The sequence below is a fragment of the Girardinichthys multiradiatus genome, chromosome 18 (genome assembly GCF_021462225.1).
Source record: "Girardinichthys multiradiatus isolate DD_20200921_A chromosome 18, DD_fGirMul_XY1, whole genome shotgun sequence".
Lineage (NCBI taxonomy): Eukaryota > Metazoa > Chordata > Actinopteri > Cyprinodontiformes > Goodeidae > Girardinichthys > Girardinichthys multiradiatus.
The window spans coordinates 3078498-3103547 of record NC_061810.1 but is presented as its reverse complement, the minus strand read 5'-3'; the positions used below and the strand labels follow the sequence as shown (position 1 = coordinate 3103547).

General features: G+C 40.7%; 1 protein-coding gene across 2 annotated transcripts; it reads right to left on the bottom strand.

Annotated features, from left to right (window-relative positions):
- Positions 1-5613: 5613 nt before the first annotated feature.
- wsb1 (WD repeat and SOCS box containing 1) lies at positions 5614-24783 on the bottom strand. Of its 2 annotated transcripts, XM_047391515.1 has the most exons (9): positions 24375-24781; positions 23174-23342; positions 22286-22569; positions 21692-21823; positions 20513-20613; positions 18463-18635; positions 16031-16144; positions 7862-7969; positions 5614-7764 (listed from the first exon to the last, which is right to left on the bottom strand). In XM_047391515.1, the coding sequence occupies exons 1-9, from the start codon at positions 24412-24414 to the stop codon at positions 7602-7604; spliced, it is 1284 nt and encodes a 427-aa protein (XP_047247471.1). In that variant the 5' UTR covers positions 24415-24781; the 3' UTR covers positions 5614-7601. The 2 variants fall into 2 exon arrangements, with proteins under 2 accessions (XP_047247471.1, XP_047247473.1); XM_047391517.1 differs by lacking the exon at positions 16031-16144 and having other exon boundaries at positions 24375-24783.
- Between the last annotated feature and the right edge of the window lie 267 nt (positions 24784-25050).

Genomic DNA, 25050 nt, shown 5'->3' with positions numbered 1-25050 from the left:
GTTTAGTCATTATAGATGCATTTTCTAAACGGATAGAACTATTTCCAACGAAACATTACAACTACCTCAGGGTTAACACCCTATGAAATGTTATGTGGAAGACCATACAGATTACCACAGTTCAAAAATAAGTGGGAGTTAGATGAAGAAGCTAACCTAGCTGATTATATGAGGAGTATGTTAGAAACCAACAGAAATATATTTAAGCTATGAGGAATGTTCTATTTCCCAGCAGGAAAACTAACTAGTGAAACCAGGAGACTGGGTGTTAATAAGGAGTGTAAAGAAGAAGCATTGGTATTCACCTAAGTGAGAGGATCCATATTAGTTATTATTAACCACTGCAAGGGCAGTAAAATAGCTGAGAGATCAACCTGGATTCACCTTATACATTGTAAAAAGATCATTTCGGTTGAAAGCTCCGCCAGGGGAAGTGATTTACAGACTGATAATAGGGTGGACCCAGACATTTAGAGTCTGGAGAGATCCGAAAGTCAGTGAAGACAATCAAGACACTGGAACCATTTAGAGGAGTGAAAATTTCAGCCAAAATGATTTCTAGATGGATGAACAATGCTTTCCGATGCTGTGTGTTTATATTTTTTTTTATATTGTTTTTTTTTATTTTTCTGGTACTTCTGGGAACCAGTCAAAATGAATTAGAATATAACAACATCTGTTATGAGTCATATGAAACAAGTAGCGCTAAATCAAGGTAGGTAAGATAACCTAACTATGTGTACTAAACAAACTTCTTATACTTATGGTATTCAAGTGTGCGTGAAATCTAAAACCATAGCTGTGGTGCTGATCCCACTCATTAGCTTGACCAAATGAAGAAGGAAAGGACAGGATTATAGAAGTTATAAATGGTACTTAACTAATGATAGAAGAGACACCTCATGGTCCATGATGGTAGCTGATGAAGGAAATAATTGGACACCAGAGTGGGCACCACTGCTTATGCTAGTTATTAAAAGAAGTTGTTTAAGTTCCATAAAGCTGATAATGTAATCCAGGTTACAAAGCGAAGAGAGTGAAAATTATGTTAGGAAAGTTAACCATAGATGACTAAGTTCCAGGTTATTACAGGAGTATCAGGAACAAATAATAACTGGTTATTGATGGTAGAACAAGAGGCTAACATGACTAAAAGAGATTGTGTTGTGTGGATGGGTTCAAGGCTTTTATTATAAATAATTCCAGCTGTGATACCACAACTCTGTGTGATGGAAGTAATGAATCAAACTAATCCTAATGAAATGTGTCAGCACAAGGATTCTGTTTTTCCTGTAATTAGAGCAGATAAGGATAAATCAGTTTTCCATAAGTGAGTCACCACTGGACACTATACATGTATAAATATGACAGAGAGAGGTAATAAATTGGGAAATCTCATTGCAGTATGGTGTATTACAATTGTAAAAGTAAATAAGTGTTTTAAACTAGTCTCTAGAGGAGACATTTGGTGGTGGTTGTTTGATTGATCACCTTCAAAAGTAACAGGACTCTGTGCTTAATTACTTTATGGTTATATCCTATGTTAGTAGATGAAGTAACAGATGGACTATTTAGTGTTAAATCCACATGATTGGTGTGATAGAAAGTGCAGAGAAGCAGCTTGGCAGACTGAGGGAGACTCTACATACATAGATGCTATAGATTAATATAAATTAACTGATCAAGTAGTTGCAGGATTTGAATCAAGTATCTGTTGGTGATGTACGTTGAACAGAAACGTAGACAGGATCAACTATATTCATTACAATGTACAAAAACTAGGAAATTGGACACAAAGCGGGTTTGAACTGTCCATGACTAATTGGCTTCAACTTCCCTGATAGCATTCCAGAATAGAATTGCTTTGGACATGTTGTTAGCTGAAAAAGGAGAGGTTTGTGCTATTTTCGGAGAAAAATGTTGCACATTCACACCTAACAACACTGCTGCTGGCTGATGGCAGCCTAACGAAAGCCATAGAAGGTTTGAGATCTCTAAATGGCAAAATGAAAGAGCATTATGGAGTAGACGCTTCGATGTGGGACTCCTGGCTGGATATGTTTGGGAAGTATAAAATGTTAGTATCATGAGTAATAATTTCCTTTGCAGTGTTTGCTGCAATTTTGACATTGTGTGGATATTGTTGAATGCCCTGCTTTTGTACTCTGCTTAACCGTCTTATCACCACAGCTATTTCTCCTATGGAAAACAGAGTTACACAACTCTATCCGTTATTTAAATATCAGGATGATGAAGATGATGGGGATGGGACTGACCAATTTTCTGACCTGTATGCAGATCCATTTCTATATGATTCGGTGATTTAAATGTCAGTAAGTACCTCTTGTCTTTGTACTCATGAAGATAAACTTACAGTTATAAAATTTGACAGACGTGGCTGTTAAGTGATATGAGAATATGAGCACATATAAGACAAACAGGGGGGAAATGTTGGAATAATTGAATATAGATTTATCTTATATTTTCTCCTATTCTTTAACTTAACTATTTGATTATATAACCTTTCATGATGTATGTGTGAGAAAGGATGTGTGAGTTTGTCTGCAGGCAAAGATCATAAATGGAGCTGAACTAGCAGAGAAGGAAGCAGTCCAGTTGAGGAGGTCATAAAGATGAAGGCTGATTACACTCGACAAAAAGTCACAGCTGACCCTACCAGTTGAAGGGGACTGTGGAAATGTGTTGTTAATGTATAAAGCTGTTTATGACCTGCTTACGATGCAGCTGTTGTTTTCCCCCATCCTTTAGAGAACAATGTTTTTGTGAACTAGGGACCCCCGAAAGACAATAAAAAGAGGAAGCGGTCGGATAGGCTTCAGAGCGGTGCGGGATCTGTAACTGAGCAAATCTTGACTGTCTCTCCTCGCAAAGCGAGTAAAAGGAACTAATACTTTGTCTCTCTTTTCTTTTTGTGTTGTTATAATATTGTTAGGTTGGTTAAACCTGACAGGGGACCACCACCCCAGTCTGCCAGTCCAGAGGCACTGTCCCCGACCGCCACGCAATTTTGAAGAGGCGTGTCATCCATGACAGCCCTACAACATCCAGAGACTTGAGGTACTCAGGGCGGATCTCATCCACCCCCGAAGCCTTGCCACTGCGGAGCTTTTTAACCACCTCGGTGACTTCAGCCTGGGTGATGAAAGAGTCCAACCCCGAGTCCGAGGCCAACCGGTAGTCCCTCTCCATGGCCTCACCAAACTCCTCCCAGGCCCGAGTTTTTGCCTCTCCCACAGCCCGGGCCGCAGCACTCTTGGCCTCACGGTACCTGTCAGCCGCCTCAGGAGTCCCACAAGCCAACCACAGCAGATAGGACTCCTTCAGCTTGACAGCATCCCTTACTGCCGGTGTCCACCACCGGGTTCTGGGATTGCCGCCGCGACAGGCACCGCAGACCTTACGGCCACAGCTACAGGCAGCAGCATCGACAATAGATGCGGAGAACATGGTCCACAGACTCTATATCTCCAACATCCGGGATCTGGTCGAAGCTCTCCCGGAGGTGGGAGTTGAATACATCCCTGGCCGAGGGCTCCGCCAGGCGTTCCCAGCAGACCTTCACTATGCGCTTGGGCGTGCCAAGTCTGTCCGGCTTTCTCCTCCTCCAACGGATCCAACTCACTACCAGGTGGTGATCAGTGGACAGCTCACACCCTCACTCACCCGAGTGTCCAAAACATGCGGCCGAAGGTCTGATGATACGACAACAAAGTCGATCATCGACCTCCTGCCTAGGGTGTCATGGTGCCAAGTGCCCTGATGGACACCCTTATGTTTGAACATGGTGTTCGTTATGGACAATCCGTGACTATCACAGAAGTCCAATAACAAAACACCACTCAGATTCAGATCGGGGAGGCCATTCCTCCCGATCACGCCTCTCCAGGTGTCACTGTTGTTCCCCACGTGGGCATTGAAGTCCCCCAGCAGAATAATGGAGTCCCCGGGAGGGGCACTATCCAGCACCCCCGACAGGGACGCCAAGAAGGCCCGGTATTCTGCACTACCACTCGGCCCGTAGGCTGAAATGATAGTCAGAGACCTCTCCCCAACCCGAAGGTGCAGGGATACGACTCTCTCATCCACTGGGGTAAACCTCAACACAAGACAGCTGAGCTGGGGGGCAACAAGCAAACCCACACCAGCTCGCCGCCTCTCCCCGTGGGCCACTCCAGAGTAGAAGAGAGTCCAACCCCTCTCAAGGAGATGGGTTCCAGAGCCCACGCTGTGCGTGGAGGCGAGCCCGACTATTTCTAGTCGATATCTCTCGACCTCCCGCACAAGCTCAGGCTCCTTCCCCCCCAGCGAGGTGACATTCCACGTCCTTAGAGCCAGCCTAAGCATCCGGGGATCGGGCCGCTGAGGTCTCCACCTTCGTCCGCCACCCAATCCTCTTTGCACCAGTCCCTCACGGTTCCCCCTGCAGGTGGTGGGCCCACTGGGGGATGGCCTCGCGTCTCTCGTTCGGGCTTGGCCCGGCCGGGTCCCGCGAGGAGCAACCCGGCCACCAGGCGCTCTCCGACGAGTCCCGACCCCAGGCCTGGCTCCAGGGTGGGACCCCGGCTCCGCCGTACCGGGCGACGTCACGTGCCTCAACCAAAATATTATTTGGTAAAATATTAAAATTAAAATATTAATATTAAATAATATTCTCAGATTCATATTTACAATACACACAAGTAGGGTGATAGTTTGCAACCAAAGAAGAACAAGGTATATGTGCAAAAACAAGTAGTAAGAGAATAAATTAAAATAACCTATATACAAAAAGTAGTAGAGGTAATTGTGCTAAAGTGACAATGATTGCAGGTATTTACAAATACAGGGATTACATGAGTTAATATGCAGTAGAATTGAACAGTCAGGCAGCAGTGGCGAGGAAGGACCTGCGGTAGCACTCCATTCTGCATTGAGGGTGTCTCAGGCAGCCATTGAAGGAACTGCTCAGCTCCTCTACAGTCTGGTGCAGTGGTGAGAGGTTATGTCCATGATGGATGAGCTTGGCTTACATCCTCCTCTCACCCACCACCTCCAGAGTCAAGTGGGCAGCCCAGTACAGAGCTGACCCTACTAACCAGCTTATTCAGTCTCTTTCTGTCCTGTTCTGTGCCGCCCAGAGCCCAGTAGATGACAGCGTAGAGGGTGGCAAAGGCTACCAGTCATAAAAACTCCCGAGCAAAAGCCTGCACATTCTGAAGGACCTGTCTCCTCAGAAGGTGGAGTCGTCTCTGGCCCTTCTTGTATAGGGCGTTGATGTTATAGGACCAGTCCAGTTTATAGTTGAGGTGAACACATGGGTACATACCATGTGTTCACCTCAACTATAAACTGGACTGGTCCTATAACATATAACATAAACTGTCAACTGTCTCAATGTCCTCCCCCTGGATGTTCACTGGTGAGTGAGGTGGTGTATTCGGTTTATTTGAACGAAATCCCAGTCTCACCTGATGATTTTTATGATTTTAACATCTTCGCCTACATCCAATAACCATTTAAACAGAAAAGGAACCTAATTACTCAGTGTATAACCTAGGAAATCACAGGCTTATAGTCCTAAATTTCATCAAATAACCAAAATAATTTCAACCATTATTGTAAAAAGTCTTTATTTAAGCAAAGTCACAGGAACTCAATACATTCACAGATATTTGGAAATGTCAGAATGCTTCTCTATGAAGCAGAACTGAGTTTTTCTGCTAACTGGTAACAGGTTTATAAAACATGTCTCTTTTGAATAGGCCACATTTCAGTATTACAACTACCCAACCATTTTAGAAAAAGCCTAACAAAAGGAAAACCTTTGGCATTTGCAAAGTCAGAACTTCATGACAAGTCTGACTGTCATCTGCTGTATACCAAAATACGACCAAAACACCAGGAATACCCTCAGGATACTTTCACTTTACTTTATACTTTTTCACATTTCATTAACATCAGGAACAAGATTATTGTTGATGATGCATTTTTTTGAGTTTTCCCAATCAGGATTTGTTTCATTTGTCAGCAGATTGGTTGGTAGATCTGGATCCTGTCTAGAGATTCAGGTATTGCTTCAGTAATACAGACACGTGATTGTAGCAGGAGTGCCATATATGCATACAATAAAGGTTCAAAAGTTAGAGATGTGGGTTTGTCATTTTTCACATAAAAATAAAACTACTAAAGTAAAAGAATTTACAAATTTACTTTTATAATTAAAATGTGACATAAGGTCTGGCAGCAGGCGTCCACACAGGAAAAAAACCCAAGTTGCATTTTCTGACAAAGATGGGAGATGCATGTGGGCAACATCTGATATGTTGGGGTTCACACATAAATAATGTTTTTAGAAAGGATTGGCATATGCACCCATCTTCAATAATCAAATCTGGATTCAAACAGACACCAATACTGAGCACCAGTCATTTTAAAATCAATATTGTCCAACTTCTGTATTTAAGCTGATTGAAAGCCAAAACATTCTGACTTATGAAGTCGCTCATTCCATGATTATAACTAATATAACTTGAACATACGATAGACAATGTAAGAGACTAATTAAGTAGGAACATACACATTATACTGCCTAAAGTATTGGGTCATACCATCATACCAATGAATTCAAGTGTTCTAACCATTCCCAAGTTTGGTGTGGAGAAACTTGACTGTCCTGCACGGAGTACTGACCTCAACCTTCTTGAACACCTTTGGCATCAACTAGAGCAGAGGCTCCAATTCAAATTTTCTCATCCAACTATGAACACACTCCTAAACCTTGAGGAAGATGTTAACAGATTAGTTAAAATTGCTGGTGCCGGCAACGGTGGCTCCATTAACAAACAGGACCCTATTGACTAAGAATAGGATGTCATCAATGTTCATGTACATGTAAAAGTAGACAGACAAATATTTTTGGCACTATAATGTATGTGACAAACCCAGAGGCTGTAGTGTTTGACTCAGATGTTGACATGTAAAAACTGTCAGAGAAAAAAAACTAAAACGTTAAAGATTTCAATTTCATGCGGATGATTTCATGTGATGCAAATGTAGAGCAAAAAAAAGTTTGCTTTTCAGAGCTTTTGTGGTAGTGTGGATTGGCCCTTTGATAGGTCAGATCTTCAACCTCCCGTTTAGCTCCATGCTGCAGACAAACGGAACACAAATAAAACAATGAAACACATTCAAAGCAAGCAACACTGCAAGGTCTCATCCCTAAGTGCAATAGCCATTTCAAGTTAGAGCAAAGGATGAGAGTCACTGAAGCTGGCAGAACAGGATCTCCACATTTCTAAAAAGCACACAGATACCGAAGAGACGTGGGAACCCAGAACAATCCTGACCTTACAGGTGTGGAGGGCCTTAGTACAGTTATTTTCAATAAACATGTACAAAGCCAAATGGTGGAGAATTGATACGAACATGGCTCAAAGTTTTTAGTGAACCTGAACTCATTTCTTTCAAATCACCAAGTTTGCTTATCAGTGAACCACTGGTTCAGAAGAAGTTATGCATGTGTGTTTTAAATAAGGTATTTATTGGTTTTCAGCATGATGATGCTGTGGGAAGTGCATCTGAGCCAGCTTGTGCACTTAGACTCAGATTACTCTGTAGGCCAAGTAGTCCTGGAGTGGTGTAGGGATGGCTAAAGCTTCCACTTGCTGGGTGGTCAACACCCTCCTGAGGGCCATCCTGCACATGTGCTGCAGACTGGCAATGCTGCGAGGACACTCCCAGAAGTGGACGCTTCCATCGCGTGTCCTACAAACAGAAACAGTGAAGACAACTGAACAGGTAAATGAAAGAAAGGGTGAAGGGTTAACACCCTGCCAACAGAGAATCTGAACTCATTTCTTACCCAGCAGCAAGGACACTTCCTTCAGGAGAAAAGGCACAGCAGAGGCCATTAGATAAGGAGGCTATTGCCTGAGGAGCCCTTTCCTCAATACTCCAGAAACGGACAAACCTGAGCAGAGGACACAAACACAGACACTGCAGTCAGTTTATTGGATGGGCCAGGTGCATAAAAACACTAACCCTGTAGGTCAGCTAGCTCAAGTTGCACATATAAAAAATAAAAAAAAAACATGTGAGCATTAGAAAACAACCCATTAGGTGTTTTTAAATTGGTACAATGGAGATATTCAACAATGGTTACAAAAGGTCCAGAACCCCTTCTAATCCAAAACTACACCATGAGAAGCACAGACATTTTTGCCCTTGTTGTAGCGACTGCCATCTTGAGTTCTTGTTTTTTTAAAATGAAATACATGACTTATTACTGGACTGACTGAGTCTTCTGCACTTGCCCTTTTCCAGAGCCAAAATGTCTGAACATGTTTACAGGCATCAAGTCAGTGCTTGGCTGCAGCAGTGATACCTGGCAACCTAGAGACAGCCATGTGAGACTGATGCATGCCACACTGACCAATACAACTGCTCTAGTTTACTTTCAGTGATTATTTAGTGTGAATGCAGTAGGCATTCACACTTCCTGTGTTCCTGTTTTTCTTTATTTTTATTATTATTATATTTTCCGTACGTTTTTCCGTTCGTAACTAGTCCTACAATTTTCAACCGATTTCAACAATTCTGGTATCAAAACGTTCGGCTCGTTCTGGAGGATTATGCTATGACTTTTAGTAACTTCAGCTATTATAATTTTTCAAATATTCAGCTTTTTATGCAATTTTTTGTTCCATTGAAATGAATGGAAATTCAGCAAAATTCCGCAAAACTCAGCTAAAACTTTGTGCTCTTTCACAGCTTTCTACTTCTGCATACTTTCAGCTAGAAACACCATTCAACTTTTGAAATGTTCACAAGACATTAAGCTATCTTCAAATGATTCAGCTGTTTGATATCTTTTACGGTTCTTCTACAATCGCGATTCAAATTTTAGGCCATTTTTGATGTTTTTGATTTTATAATGTAATCCTATGGCGGAATTCGTCAGTTGGTAGAGTGTACGCTAAAGGTTTTTGAATAACCTGAGAAAGAATGAACAAACTCGCTCAATTTTCACTCTACTGGCACAAATTATGTACCAAAACGTAGGATGCTCTTTTGCGATTCAGAAAATGTCACCCTCATTGATGTGGGACTAACGGATTTAACGCAACACAAAGTCAACACACCCTCAATGGAAAACCTATAGGAATTTCAGAAAAAAATCAGAGCAAAAAATCCTTAAACTCACTTGTTTTTTAACTGCCGCCTCTCATAAACCGTTCAAGTTAGAGATATGAGCTTTACACCAATTAATCTTCAGACCTTGCTGGCGCTCACAGTGAAGGAATTATTTTGATAGCTTTTATCGTTTTGTCATAAAAAAGGTTTGTTTAGGAGTACCAAATCTGTCCTTCCAAAAATCGCTTAAAATTGAAAGATTTCAAAATTATACACTTTTCTACACTGTCATGTCTCCTACACGGATTTATGTAGACACACCAAAATCTCCAGGATTGTTCACCGATCCCTACTGATACCTACGGTCCAAAACGTTTTTGGATACCTTTTATCGTTTTCTCGTGAAGTAGGTTTGTTTGAGAGTGAAAAATTCACCTTCACTCAGGTTAAAAATCTTCAAAATGATCCACTTTTTCACAAGGTCACACCTCCCAGACAATGTTTTGTAGAAACCTGAGAAGCTCTGATTGTTCAGCAAGGCCTGCTGATTCCTTCGGTGCATGAATGAAATCGATAGCCCTTATAGTTTCCGCGTTATTAGACGTTGTTCGAGAGCATGTTCAGGCCTTTTTGTGTTTTTCTCCATTTTTCCCTTTCTTTCCCTAGTGTTGTCCCTTTAATATTATATTTTCAAGACAAAAGTGTTAATATTCTCGTTCCCCTGTCCGTTCTGAGAAAAACGGTCCAAGAATGACGTCAATAGCCCTTACGGTTTCCGACTTACGGGCGGTAGTTCGGGAGCATGCGCCTCCATATTAAAAGCCCAGGGAAGGGGGAGACGATAGTGAGGTGCTGCAGTAGAAATGCTGCAGGTGTCAAGTTACACTGACGCTCTTTGCTGATTGGCTGATACATTCCTCACTGTTTTATTTATAGCTCTGTGTATCTTGCACTGTATATGTCCATATGTGATTCTGTCTTTGTTTCTGCATCTATTCTCTCTGTGTCTCACACTCGGACACACACACACAATCAAACACCCACACCCACACACACATTCATGGATTACTATCTTTGTGAGGACTTTCCATTGACTTTCATTCATTTTCATTCATTTCAATGGCCTAAATCTGATCTGATCCCTAACCCTTTGACCATCTTCATTGGAGGCAACTATATGGCGGCCATTTTGTGTGTGGCACTTAAACAACATGTACTGATGTTCCAACAACTAGACAACAGTGATTAAATTTAAAAGGCAATTTCATAGACTTTGGCATATAGGCTGTTAGCACATCAGAACCTAGAACGAATTTCTATCAGAACCAGAACCAAACTCCATTAGAACCATGTCCAAATCTCCTTCAGAACCAGGAGGACCCTTCTATCAGAACCAGATCCAAACTCCATCAGAACCTGGAACAAATCTCCATCAGAACCTGACCCAAACTCCATCAGAACCAGTTAGGGACCCTCCTCCAGAACCAAGAGGAAATCCCCATCAGAACTTGGTAGAAATATCCATCAGAACCAGTTAGGAACTGTCCATTAGAACCAGGTCCAAACTCAATTAGAACCAGAAAGAAAACTCTATCAGAACCAGACCCAAACTCCATCAGAACCAAGAGGAAATCCCCATCAGAACCTGGTAGAAATATCAATGAGAACCATTTAGGAACACTCTAACAGAACCAGGTCCAAATTTATCAGAACCAGTGAGAAAGCACTACAAAACAGCAGCCACTTGATGTCAGGTGCTTAAAAAGCTTCTACTGCTGTTCAAATACCTGAACAAGAATTAATCAATTTAAAGGGCAATTTCATAGACTTTTTCATACGGGCTGTACTAAGCATTATGGATGGACTGAGTTAATATTAGCCAACATGCTAGTCTTACTACATTAACATTTAGCTAGGCTGAGCATTTTAGCTAATTTCAGCTTTTACACCGCTTTTTACACAGTAGAAAGGGTAAATCAATGTCAGCCTTCATTGTAGTGATAGCCAATATGCTAATGTTAGCATTTTAGCCTCTCTCTTTCTATCCTTTCTGCTTCTGTCCCTACCTTTTTCCTTTTTCTCTTTCAGTCCTTCCTGTTTCTTTCTCTTCTCTTTCTTTTCTGCTTTCTCTTTCTTGTGTTCTTTAACATTGTTGAACATTTTTACTGTCATTTTTCAGCATCTTCTGCTTCGTTCATTCAGCATTTACATTTTCTGTTTCTTTTTCACCTTTCTGCCTCTTTCTGTTTCATGTGTTCTTCAGCTAATTGTTGGTCATTTTTGCAAATTTTTACTTTTTCAAATTTCTTTGGCATGTTCTGCTTCCTTCATTCAGCATTCACATTTTCTGCTTATTTTTAACCCTTTCTTTTCTTTCTGCCTCCTTCTATTTCATATGTTCTTCAGCTAATAATCGCTTATTACTTTTTCAAACTTTTTTTTAGCATCTTCTGCTTCGTTCATTCTGCAGAATGCATTCTCACGTGCTGTTTCACAGAAACAGCAAATTTCTCTAGTTATTATATTTTCCGTACGTTTTTCTGCGCGTAACTAGTCCTACATTTTTCAACCGATTTCAACAATTTTGGTATCAAAACGTTCGGCTCGTTTTGGAGAATTATGCTATGACTTTTGGTAACTTCAACTATTATAATTTTTGAAATATTCAGCTTTTTATGCCAATTTATGTCCCATTGAAATGAATGGATATTCAGCAAAATTCAGCTAAAACGTTGCGCTCTTTCACAGCTTACTACTTCTGCATACTTTCAGCTAGAAAGACCATTCAACTTTTAGAATGTTCACAAGACATTAAGCTATCTTCAAATGATTCAGCTTTTTGATATCTTTTACGGTTTTCCTACAATCGCGATTCAACTTTTAGGCAAGATTTTTGACGTTTTTGATTTTATAATGTAATCCTATGGCAGAATTCGTCAGTTGGTAGAGTGTATGCTCTAGGTTTTTGAATAACCTGAGAAAGAACAAACAAACTCTCCTCACTCGCTCAATTTTCACTCTACTGGCACAAATTATGTATCAAAATGTAGGATGCTCTTTCGCAATTCAGAAAATGTCACCCTCATTGATGTGGGACTAACGGATTTCACGCAACACGCCCGGGAGCAACGCAAAGTCAACACACCCTCAATGGAAAACCTATAGGAATTTCAGAAAAAATCAGAGCAAAAAATCCTTAAACCCACGTTTTCGAATCGCCGTCTCTCATAAACCGTTCAAGTTAGAGACATGAGCTTTTCACCAATTCATCTTCAGGCCTTGCTGGCGCTCACAGTGAAGGAATTTGTTTGATACCTTTTATCGTTTTGTCATAAAAAAGGTTTGTTTAGGAGTACCAAATCTGTCCTTCCCAAAATTGCTTAAAATTTCAAAATTATCCACTTTTCTACACTGTCATGTCTCCTACACGGATTTATGTAGACACACCAAAATCTCCAGGATTGTTCACCGATCCCTGCTGATACCTACGGTGTAAAAAATATTTGGATACCTTTTATCGTTTTCTCGTGAGGTAGGTTTGTTTGAGAGAAAAAAATTCACCTTCACTCAGGTTAAAAATGGTCAAAATGATCCACTATTTCACAGGGTCACACCTCCCAGACAGATTTTTGTAGAAACTTGAGAAGCTCCATAATTGTTCAGCAAGGCCTGCTTATTCATTCGGTGCATGAATAAAATCGATAGCCCTTATAGTTTCCGAATTATTAGACGATGTTCGAGAGCAGGTTCAGGCATTTTTGTGTTTTTCTCCATTTTTCCCTTTCTTTTCACCTAGTGTTGTGCCTTTAATATTATATTTTCAGCAAAAAAGTGTTAATATTCTCGTTCCCCTGTCCGTTCTGAGAAAAACGGTCCAAGAATGACGTCGATAGCCCTTACGGTTTCCGACTTATGGGCGGTAGTTCGGGAGCATGCGCCTCCGTATTAAAAGCCCAGGGAAGGGGGAGACGATAGTGAGGTGCTGCATTAGAAAAGCTGCAGGTGTCAAGTTACACTGACACTCTTTGCTGATTGGCTGATTCATTCCTCACTGTTCTATTTATAGCTCTGTGTATCTCCTACTGTATATGTTTGGATGTGATTCTGTCTTTCTTTCTGCTTCTATTCTCTCTGTGTCTCACAGTCAGACACACACATCCATGGATTACTATCTTTCTGAGGACTTTGCATTGACTTCCATTGATTTTCATTCATTTCTATGGCCTAAACCTGATCCGACCCCTAACCCTTTGACCATCTTCATAGGAGGCAACTACATGGCGGCCATTTTGTGTCGAGTACTGTTTAAGTACTGTGGCTCAGTAGGAAGAGTAGTCTTCTTGCAACCAGAAGGTTGTGGGTTCGATTCCAGCTTCCTCCTGCCAGGGGCACATCCTGTCGATGTGCCCCTGGGCAAGGCACTTAACCTCAAGTTGCCTACCGAATGTATGAATGTGTGAGCATTAGTGAGTGCGATTGGGTGAATGTGGCTCTAGTGTAAAGCGCTTTGAGCGGTCTGTGTGACTGGAAAAGCGCTATATAAGTTCAGTCCATTTACCATTTACAACAGTGATTAAATTTAAACGGCAATTTCATAGACTTTGGCATATAGGCTGTTAGCACATCAGAATCTGGAACAAATCTCTATCAGAACCAGACCCAAGAGGAAATCTCCATCAGAACCAGTTAGGAGTCTTACACCAGAACCAGGTCCAATATCCATCAGAACCTGGAACAAATCTCCATCAGAACCAGACCCAAACTCTATCAGAACCTTGTTTAAAATGTATCAGAATCAGATGGAAACTCAATCAGAAACAGGAAAAAACGTCTATTAGAACCAGAAATAAATCTCTATCAGAACCTGGTACAAATCTCCATCAGAACCATGTACAAACCTCTATCTGAACCAGGTCCAGGGTCTATCAGAACCAGGTCAAACCTATCAGAACCAGGAAGAAAACTACCAGAGCCAGGTCCAAATCTCCTTCAGAATCTGGAGGTCCCTTCTATCAGAACCAGGTCCGACATTCATCAGAACCAGACCCAAGCTCCATCAGAACTAGGAGGAATTCTTCATCAGAACCAGTTAGGAACCCTCCATCAGAACCAGACCCAAACTCCATCAGAACGAGAAAGAAACCTCTATCAGAATCAGTTCAGAAATCCATCAGAACTTGGAGAAAATCTCCATCAGAACCGGACTGAAACTCCATCAGAACCAGACCCAAACTCCATCAGAACCAGGAGGAATTCTCCATCAGGACCAGTTAGTTACCCACTATCAGAACCAGATCCAAACTCAGTCAGAACCAAAAAGAAACTTCTATCAGAACCAGTTCCAAGAAGCATTAAAACCTGGAACAAATCTCCACCAGAACTGGACCCAAACTCCATCAGAACCAGTTAGGGACCCTCCACCAGAACCAGGTCCAAATCACCTTCAGAACCAGGAGAAACCTTCTATCAGAACCAGGTCCAGACTCCTTCAGAACCTGGCAAAAAGCTCCATCAGTACCAGGAAAAAACTTCCATCAGAACCAGGTACAAACCTGTATCAGAACCAGGTCCAAACTCTATCAGAGCCAAGGAGAAACATCCATTAGAACCAGATACAGACTTCCACTAGAACCAGATACATATTTCCATCAGAACCAGATCCAAACTCCATCAGAACCAGAAAGAAACCTCTTTAAGAACCAGGTTCAAACTCCATCAGAACCAGAAAAAAAAAATCTATTTAAGAACCTTCTAAATATTTTCATCAAAATCAGGTATAAACCTCTATCAGATCTAGGTCCAAACTCTATCAGAACCAGGAAGAAGCTTTAATCAAAACCAGGTCCCAACTCCACTAGAACCTGGCAGAAATCTCCATAAGAACCTTGAACAAATCTAAACCAGAACCATGTACAAGCATCCATTAGAAACAGGTCCTAACTCTATCAGAACCAGGTACAAATCTTCATCAGATCTAGGAAGAACCGTCTATCATAATCAGGAACAAAACCCCAATCAGAAACTCTGTGAGAACCAGAATGAAACCACTACTTTGTGAACTATGATTATAAGACCATCTTCATAGGTCCCAATGGATCATTTGATGTCAGCTACTTAAACAGCTTCTACTGCTGTTCCAACACCTGAACAAGAGTGAATAATTTTAAAGGGCAATTTCATAGACTTTTGAATATAGGCTGTAGTAAGCATTAGCATTTTAGCTCATTTCATCTTATACATTGCTATTTGCATAGTAGATGGGGTAAATTAATATAGCCTATTTGCTAATGTTTAGCTTCTCTTTATCCTCTCTTCTCTCTTAGCTGATGAACACATTGCCTTTTTTAGGACATTACCTCTTTGTTTTTGTGTTTCTTCAGGTATTTGTTGTTAGTTCAGTCTTTTCAGAATTTTCTGCCACTTTTTAAAATATTTTAGCACTGACTTCAACTTCTTAGGCTATATTTTTGCTTCAGTCTATCCCTTTTCAGCTCATCTATGGGCAGCTCTTTCCTGCTTTATTAAAGTTTTTGTCAGTTTTTGCATTTCAACAACTATTTCAACAAGTAGTTTTGAGGTAACATCACCTTGTTACACTGTTTTTCAGGTAATAGTCTTCCTGCTTAAACAGATCAGATGACAGTTTTTCCTGTTTCTTTGCTTTGAAGGTTTTTCAGCTGATATTCTGCTGTCAACCTTAGCCACTTTCTGCCAGCTTTCAACAAGAGTTTAGCATTTCTGTTTTCTTCTAATTCATAAATTTTCAGCAGATTATCTTTAGTCAATTTCAGCTTGTTTCTGCCAGCTTTCAGCTAAAAAATTCAGCTTACAGCATTCACACTGCATTTTTGCAGGAAATGCTAATTTTTCTAGTTCCCTTTTCTAATCCTGTTCTTACCTGTCATCGGTAATGCTGGCGATGTGGCGGCCATCAGGGCAGAAACCCACAGAGCGAACCCAGCGGTCATTGGCCCCTCCAGCAAAAATAGGTGATGGAGGGGGGAAGAGATGGCTAGTGAAGATGAAAGCAGGAGTTAGCCTTAACACAAATCCTCCAGGATTCCCAGGTTGGCAAGATCACAGCATCATAACTTGTTTTACTGTGGCTGGTGCTGCTGTGGCGACGCATGTAGGTTTTGCCTCAATAGCGCTCGACTGTGACTTCAATATGAAATTACCAGTTTAGGAAAGTGGAGTTGTGGCTATTGTGGTTATAAGGCCCACATCCTCAGGAGATCTTTCCTGCCCACAGCCATCAGCATCTACAACGGCTCTTTGAGGAAACCTTCACAATGAGCTACAACAACATTTAATTTCCCTTTGGGATTAATAAAGTATTTTTTAATTGAATTGAATCCTAGGATGTGGAGGAACTTCATCAAGAACAACCTGTCCACAGCATGAACACTGAAGCTGTGAATTCTCAGAGAGCTGTACCTTTCTACCTTGGCTGGTGCCACTGATTTCAAATCAAATAAAGTTATGAACAATAAAGTTTTATAGTTCAGTATTATACTAAACTCCAGAGCACTAATGGCTACAGTGGAGTTAACAGTTTAACCCTGATGTGTTGTGCCATTTATGGTAAACCTATTTTCAATTACACATACATCCCCAAAAATTAGAATATTACATAGAAGTCCAATATTTTTTGCCAGCCATCTCCGAAAGTGAAACTCATATTATATAGAGTCATTACACATAGAGTGATATATCACAAGCCTTTGTTTCTTGTCATTTTGATGATTATGGCTTACAGGTAAAGAAAACTCAAAAATCAGTGTCTCAGAAAATTAGAATACTGTGAAAAGGATAATTATTAATGCAGTCACACTCTAAATCAGCGTATTAATCCAAAATACCTGCAAAGGTTTCCTGAGCCTCTAACTGGTCTCTCACTCTGGGTCATAGGTCACACAATCATGGGGAAGACTGCCGACTTGACAGATGTCCAGAAGACGTTTATCGACACCCTTCACAAGGAGGTGAAGCCACAAACAGTCATTGCTGAAGAAGAAGGTTGTTCACAAAGTTCTGTATCCAAGCATATTAACAGAAAACTGAGTCGAAGGAAGAAGTGTGATAGGTAAAGGTGAACAAGCAACAGGGAAAATCAAAGCCTTGAGAGGATTGTCAGGCGAAATCCATTCAAAAATTTGGGGGAGCCTCAAGGAGTGGACTGAGGCTTGAGTCAGAGCATCAAGAGCCATCACACACAAATACTAGACACGGGCTACAACCGTCGCACTTCTCGTGTCAAGGCGCTCCTCAACCAGAGAATACGTCAGAAGCCGTTTACCTGGGCTAAGGAGAAAAGGGAACTGCACTGTTGCTCAGTGGTCTATAGCCCTTTTTTCATGTGAAAGTAAATTCTGCATTTCATTTGGAAATCAAGGAGTTTGTAGGAAGAGTGGAGAGGCACAGAATTTCCACAGTCAGTGATGGTTTGGGGTGCCATGTCATCTGCTGGTGTTGGTCCACTGCGTTTTCTGAGGACCAGTCAATGCAGCCATCCTCCAGGAAATTCTAGAGCCTCAGCTGACAAGCTGTATGGAGATTATGATTTTATTTTCCAATGGGACTTGGTACAGTTCCATACTGCCAAAGGTACCAAAAGGTGGTTCAATGACCATGGTGTTCCTGTTCTTGATTGGCCAGCAGACTCCCATGACCTGAACCCCGTAGAGAATCTACGGTCTATTGTCAAGAGAAAGATGAGACACACCAGACCCAACAAGGCAGATGACCTGAAGGCAGTCATTACACCTCAGCAGAACCCAGGGCTGATTGCTTCTATGCCACGACGCATTGATTCAGTAATTCATGCAAGAGGAGGCCTGACTAAGTATCGAGTGCATAGAAATGGGCATACTTTTCAGAAGCCTGACATTTATGCTTCAAACATCCTTTTTTTAATGGTCAAATGTGATATTCTAATTTTCTGAGACACTGAAAGTTGGGTTTTCGTGACCTGTATGCCATAATAATCAAAATGACAAGAAAGAAAAGATTGGAAAATTTTACTTTATGTGGAATGATTCTATATAATATGAGTATCACTTTCTGAAATGACAGGCAAATTATGCTGCAATTTTACGCAATGTTCAAATTTTTTGAAATGTACCTGTAATACGGATATGTATCAATGCTGGGAACAAAATTATTCCAAAAGTAAAACAATCTCAACCACACTGTCAAGTGATTTAGATTTGCATACATGATGAGTTAAAGTTTATGGTTATCACAATAATGTTTTTCCCCCTATAACAATAATATGCTAAAAGCCCATCTTTACAGTACACTGATTCTCTGAATGTTGGCAAATTTTACCCCAGCTCCAGGAGGATTGCAGCCTTGTGATGGTCCCACACAATGACTCTGGTGTCATAAGAGGCAGTGGCCAACAGCGCTCCATCAGGTGAAAACTCACAGGATACCACATCATTATGATGCCCCTCCAGCTTCTGGATCAATGTGTACTTATCCATGTTCCAAAGGAACACCTGCAAGTTAAAGCAGGGAATTGTTAGAGCTCCTGGAATAAGTTGGAGAGCAACTGGATGTGCTACGCTAGAATCAGAAAGAACTATCAACATGAATTACAGCTGAAATAAACAAGGTATGCTCAGTGTCATTGCAATACACTGGATAACTTTCATTATTAATTACAATATATATTAAACATTCAAGTTCTTCAGTAAACTTCAGCAGGATTGTACTGTTATTGGTGTTCAGTTTATGAACTTAAAATACTTTGTTTAAACAACAAAAAGTGGAAAAAAGAAAATAGAGTAACAAAATTCCTCCACTGGTTTGTCCTTTCACAGTTTTAGTTCAGTGTGTTTACAAAAGGCTCGCATCTCCAACAGAAGCCTATGAAGAGAGACAGATACTGCACGAGAAGAGCATATTTTATGCCCAAAGGTCTGATACCTCTGGCAAAGTACACAATTACATTCACTTCCACACACATTCAAACAGAAAAATCCGTGAGGTTAACTGTCAGGTCTTAATGAGGGCAGCTTATTATTAGAACACTAGGTTGCTGCATAAATGCAGTGACTTTTATGCAAATCAACCAAAAGTAAATGTATGGGACACTTTGGAGAGGGTTCCCTTCTCTTCTGTAATGAAGTAGTTCCCCTTTTGCTGCTTTGCAGTTTAAAGAAATTTGCTGAATTAGTGAAATTTTTGCATAGTTAAACAAATCATTTAACTATGCAAAAATTTCAGATCTGTTGTCGTTAAAAGCAACAAATCTAGTGTTTTATGCAGAAGTCCAAACACACGAAACAGAACAGCCAATTCAAAAGAATCCTGCATCTGTACTTTAAAGTGCTTTGGAAATGCACAGTGATACTTGTTTTACATCTGAATAAGAAAAGCAGCTGCAGCAGAAGGTGCTGACTCATACTTTCAGAAAGGAGTGGCAGGTGGGTTGGAACTCAGAAATTTGCCATTACTTTGCCAGTGGCAGCAGAACATTGCAGCATCAGCTACAGAAACACAAACTGAAACTGACAGTGCTAGAAATAAGAGAGGAACTACTGTGTGCAGATAGTACATGGAGCTATTAGCGGTAAGGGGCGGAGGTTGGAGGGCTATTTTCATCATCAGCTGAATAAAATTACTGAAATTTTGAAATGAAATGTCCAAAACAAATACAGGAGGTAGACAGACACAGAGCAGCACCTACGTACAGATTGACCTTGCGGGTCAGGTGCCCCTGGCCAGGCCTTTGGGCATTGTGAACTGTGCGTCCATGGTTTACACCGGCTGCTCAATTGTCAGCGCGGCGCTCCTTTCAAAACCAATCACACACTGAGCTCTGCCACCACCTGTGACAGGAAGAGCAAGACACACAGTGTAGGGACACAGAGCCTAACAGAACTGCTACCAACACCACCATGATCAGCCTAACCCATGTCTAATACTGGAAACAAGCTCAGGTAATTATGGCTACTCTACTGATCGACATCCAGAAACATGTAAGTTCATTTAACATGTCATTCAAAATAGTTTCATGTAATGCAAGGTTTTTACAAGCAAATCTTTTTTTTTAATAACTTTTTTTTTTTTACATCAGTATGAAGATTAATCTTGGTTTCTTCCAATTACAGCTTCCTCAATCATTCAGAAAACCTGAGCCTAATCATCTGTCTGCCCGGTTTCTTCACAATATCAATTGTACATCTGTAAGCCAAAAACAGGATAGGTGCAGATAACCAATGACACTGAGCAATTTGATCTTGGGTGTAAATGAAGGGGGAGGGAAGCTGGAAACTTTAGCAATTACAGAGATGATTGAAGATAATGATCACAAGCAACTGCACAAGATTTCAAGCAAAATCTCCACAAAACAAGAAAGATGAAGACGTACTGCTTTGCCTGCACCAACAGAGCACAGGATGGACGAGTCAGGAGAGAAGGAGCAGCAATAAACCCAGTTCTGATGTCCACGAAACACCTTCACCATGTTACCTGTTAGACACATGATAAAATAAACTTTTCATTTAGTCACAGACTATGTGAATTGTTCACACAGAAGGCAAGAATTTCAACAGATTTCCAAGCACAGACACAATAAATTCCAATTAATGATGTTTGCAAACTCTAAAAACTGGCTGTTACTTTTAATGTGATAATATGATTAAATTCTTTATGTAACTGGTTTCCTGAAGATGCCCATTGCTAAATAGGTCGATTTTGCAAAGGTAGTATTTGTGTTTGTGACGAAATGATTGCTGTGACATGCAGCCACAGTTACCTTAAAAAAAAAAAGAAAAAAAAGAAGACTGAAACGAAATTAGAAATAGATTTTAATCATGACTTAGCGTTCACACAATAGTTCCACAAAATATCCTGATAACATTTTAGGTCCTCTTCGTCCTTCATCTACATCATAAAACATTTACACAGATGGACATTGTTGGAATAATTGTATATTGTTTTTATCTTTTATCTTATATTTTCTCCTTTGGTTTCATTTGACTATTTGATTTTATAACCTTTCATGATGTTTGTGTGAGTAAAGGATGTGATGAGTTGTCTGCAGGCAAAGGTCATAAATGGAGCTGGGAAGGAAGCAGTCCAGTTGAGGAGGTCATAAAGATGAAGGCTGATTGCGCTGAACAGAAGACGCACTGATCCTAAAGATGGAGACTGTGGAAGTGTGTTGTTGAAAGATTAAGGAGTTTATGACCTGTTTACGATGCAGCTGTTTTTTCCCATCCTTTAGAGAACAATGTTTTTGTAAATAGGAGCCCCCAAAGATAATAAAAAGAGAGGGTCGGACAGATGTTTTTCAGAGCGGTAGGAGATTTGTAACTGAACACATCTTGACCGTTCTCCTCGTAAATAACTAATTATTTGTCTCTCTCTTCTTTTTGTGATGTTATAAGTATTTTAGGTTGTTTAAACCTGACAGACATCATGTTCAACACCATGAAAATCTACATACATGTTTGGGATTATTTACACAGAAGGGTTTGGTTTTACAAATATCACAGCTATTTGTGCTCCAATTAACCAAGTTAATCCAGTTCGTTAGACTACTTGCCATCATCTTTCAGGTCCCACACACGAAGGGTCTTATCTCTGGATGCAGACACCAACATGAGACTGCCATCAGGAGCAAAGGTCAAGTCTCGCACAACATCAGTATGGTCCATCAGATTCAGCAACAGTTTTCCTGGAACAGTCCATCAAAGAGGAGAACATGAAACATGAGAAACCAGAGATTTAGAGCTAATCAAGGCAGGAGATCTGTTCATCCATGCTCAAAACTTGATGTATTTCAGTTAAACCAAAATGAGACTTTTATGAAAGGTAACAATAAATAATAATAATTATGATAGGAACAGAAATAAATAGTCATCTTTTAAATATACTTCAAAAACACTGTTCTCCTGCATTATTACTTCTTGTCCAATGATGAGATTTTAAAAGGAAAAAGGGCTGTTAATGAAGATGGAAAAACTTTTGGAAAAGAGATCATAAAACTGGAGGTAACTAGCTATTTGGGACAACTTATGTTAAGCAAACCACAGAAAAAGAGACGAAGGAAGTGAGATCTTTCATTATCCATTTCTAACTTGATGACCTTTCCTGATATTTTCCTCCTGAAGACAGAAACATTCCAGTCTGCACTTACCAGAGTAAACATCCCAGATCTTAATGCGGCCATTGTTGAGACCTGTTGCCAGCAGTAACTGGTCCTGGCCAAACTTGAACCGGTGCCATTCAATGTTGACACAGCGGCTCTGTTTTTCTGGCACAGAGGAGCCAAAAGCCAGGCCCCACACTACGTCACCACAGTCTATGGTGTGTTCACGGGGCTCATCAGCCAGTGGGACAGTGAGGCTTCCATCACTGTCTTGACGGGACAAACGCTGGGGACTTGTTGGATTGGTACCTTCTTCACCAGCACTCACTGAACTAAAAAAAATGTATTAAAATATGAGCGGATGGTTAAAAGGGCTCCGTCATACATTCTAAAACCAGTCTAATCTCATCTCATCTTCTGCAGGCCAAGCAGGTTATACAGCATGAGCTCACCAGCAACAAGCTACAGTTGTGACACCAACATTAACCCATTCATGCTGACCATATTAATGCATTGGTCATGTTTGAAAGAAAAGCCTCTAATACAAAAAGCAACATTATTTTAGAAATTACACCTCAGTTCAGATCAGCTTCTACCGCTCCTTCAGTAAAGCTTGGTGGTTTCGGGCAGAGAAGCCCAGCACTGAGTAGATCAAATATAAATTATATATTGAAGAAGTTTAATGGTGGTGGTCCAGGTTCTGAATGTGTTTTTTTTTTACTTGAACACATTATATAAATAAATGTGTCAGGGGGATCTGGCAGAACTTTATGACAGGATATTTTAATCACGCGTGTTGGAACAAGGACCCCACCCACCCCAAACCTTGAGGGATGGAACTGCCCATCTCTGCCAGATCTTGTTCATTGATGAAGTACCAATGGCAACTACTGACAAATATTTGGGGTAACTATTAACATTTCACACGGTACTTACAAGCTCCTCAAACATTTTGTCCAAGGGATGAGTCTGACAATGCGATGTCCCTGGGACCAAGCAAAGTAGGAACCATTTGGTGCGAAGGCGACTGTCCAGGCTTCGCGCCCAGACTTCTGGTCAAAGGGAGCAACAGAGACCAGGAGTTCACCAATGAACTTAGCCTTGTCTGGGAAAAAAAAAACTATGTTTCATTACAAAAGACTGTAACAGACATGGCAGTCCACTATAGGGCATAATTTGTGCAAAACACAACTGATGAATAGACACAGAAGCTTCTCTTCAGAAGATCATTATGTGCATAGAAATAAGCGGCATATAAACACCCTAAAAATATGCCGCAATCTAAATATTGGCAGGGAACAAACACAGGCAAGCAGGCCTTCATAAACCTCAAACCTGCCAATCAGGTGAGAGTTCTTCTTCTTATGAATTGGATCCATTTACATAAACACAACTGAACTGTGTATTTGATAAAACTGCTGACAGTCACTGCTTCACACAGCTGAAAATAACTGATCTGTGTTGACTGGTCCAAAAAGCTATGATCTGCACAGTTCAGATGTCTGTAGATTCACTTTCCTGGTGTCGACGTTTACTGGACTGACTTTTTAAAAGGGAACTGTATCAAGAATAAATGCTTTGGCATGCACAGTTATACACAGAAGCCATTTGAGATGCCCATCTTATCTGGACTAAAGATCTGGTCTGTGTGCTGTGAGCGCAGGGTTTGCACGGCTAGTGTTCACAACAACATGCAACGTAGAGACTTCCTTCCGTGAATGCGAGCAGAGTGGGGCCGACGCGACCCTCATTCAATAATTCATGTCTCATTTTCTTCGTGTTTTGATAACTGATTAGTAAATGTTTCAATCAGAGACAGACATTGAAAAACTGTACATTGTACAGCGGTCATGTTTGTAAGGAAAGGCCAGGGCCACGAATCAAGGCGGCGGCTCGCTGTTACTGACCGAAGTGGAAACATCTGACGGGGTTAACAGAAGCCTGGAAACCCAAAAACTGTAAAGAAAATTAACTCACATCCCAGAACAAACCGCTACGCTAACGTAACGTCCATCCCACATACAACAAGCGGTGAGCTGTGGCGAATTTATAGTATTTATAATTTATAGTCTATCAATCAGCAGCTCTGCTTCTACGTCACACTGATCTGAGTTAAAAAGAAGCGAGAACTACTTACCTAGATCATTTTTATTTACGCAATCTGGGAAGCTGGCCATCTAAATAAGGGCACCGATCGAAGAAAAAAGCTGAACAAGTGCAAAAAGAAGAGATCAAAGGAAAAAAACATATAACTAGTCCCGAACTGAACAACGCCTTCTCCACGGCCACAAAACTAACTGAATCCTTCCGCCAACGAAGCGCGTCGGGCGGAAAAATATGGCCCTCCTCGGTAAAAAACAGAGTCGCAGTTAAGGCTGACACAGATTAGTTTTTTTTTTAAATTTAGTTTCGACAAAAAAAAAAAAAAAAGATTGGAAAGTCTTCACACGAGATTAAAGATACCCAATGAATAAGGATTGTAGACTGGAACGGCTGTTTTATTCCAGATCGCCTCGTTTGGGAAGAGCACTTTATTTAAAGGACTGGCCAAAGAGGGAGGGTTTTTACGTGACCACGGTTACCTTAGGAATACCAATAGCCCCTCCCCTGTCTGTTGTCACAACTTTATTGTACCATTTGTATCTAAACATGCAGGGGTTTCTAAACATGGCCGGGGGGTGCAAAACACTTTTACAAGTACCGAAACAAATTTACATTTCAGAAAACAAATTTACATTTCAGAAAACACTTTTACATTTCAGAAAACAAATTTACATTTCAGAAAACAATTTAACAAGATGCGTAACAAATTT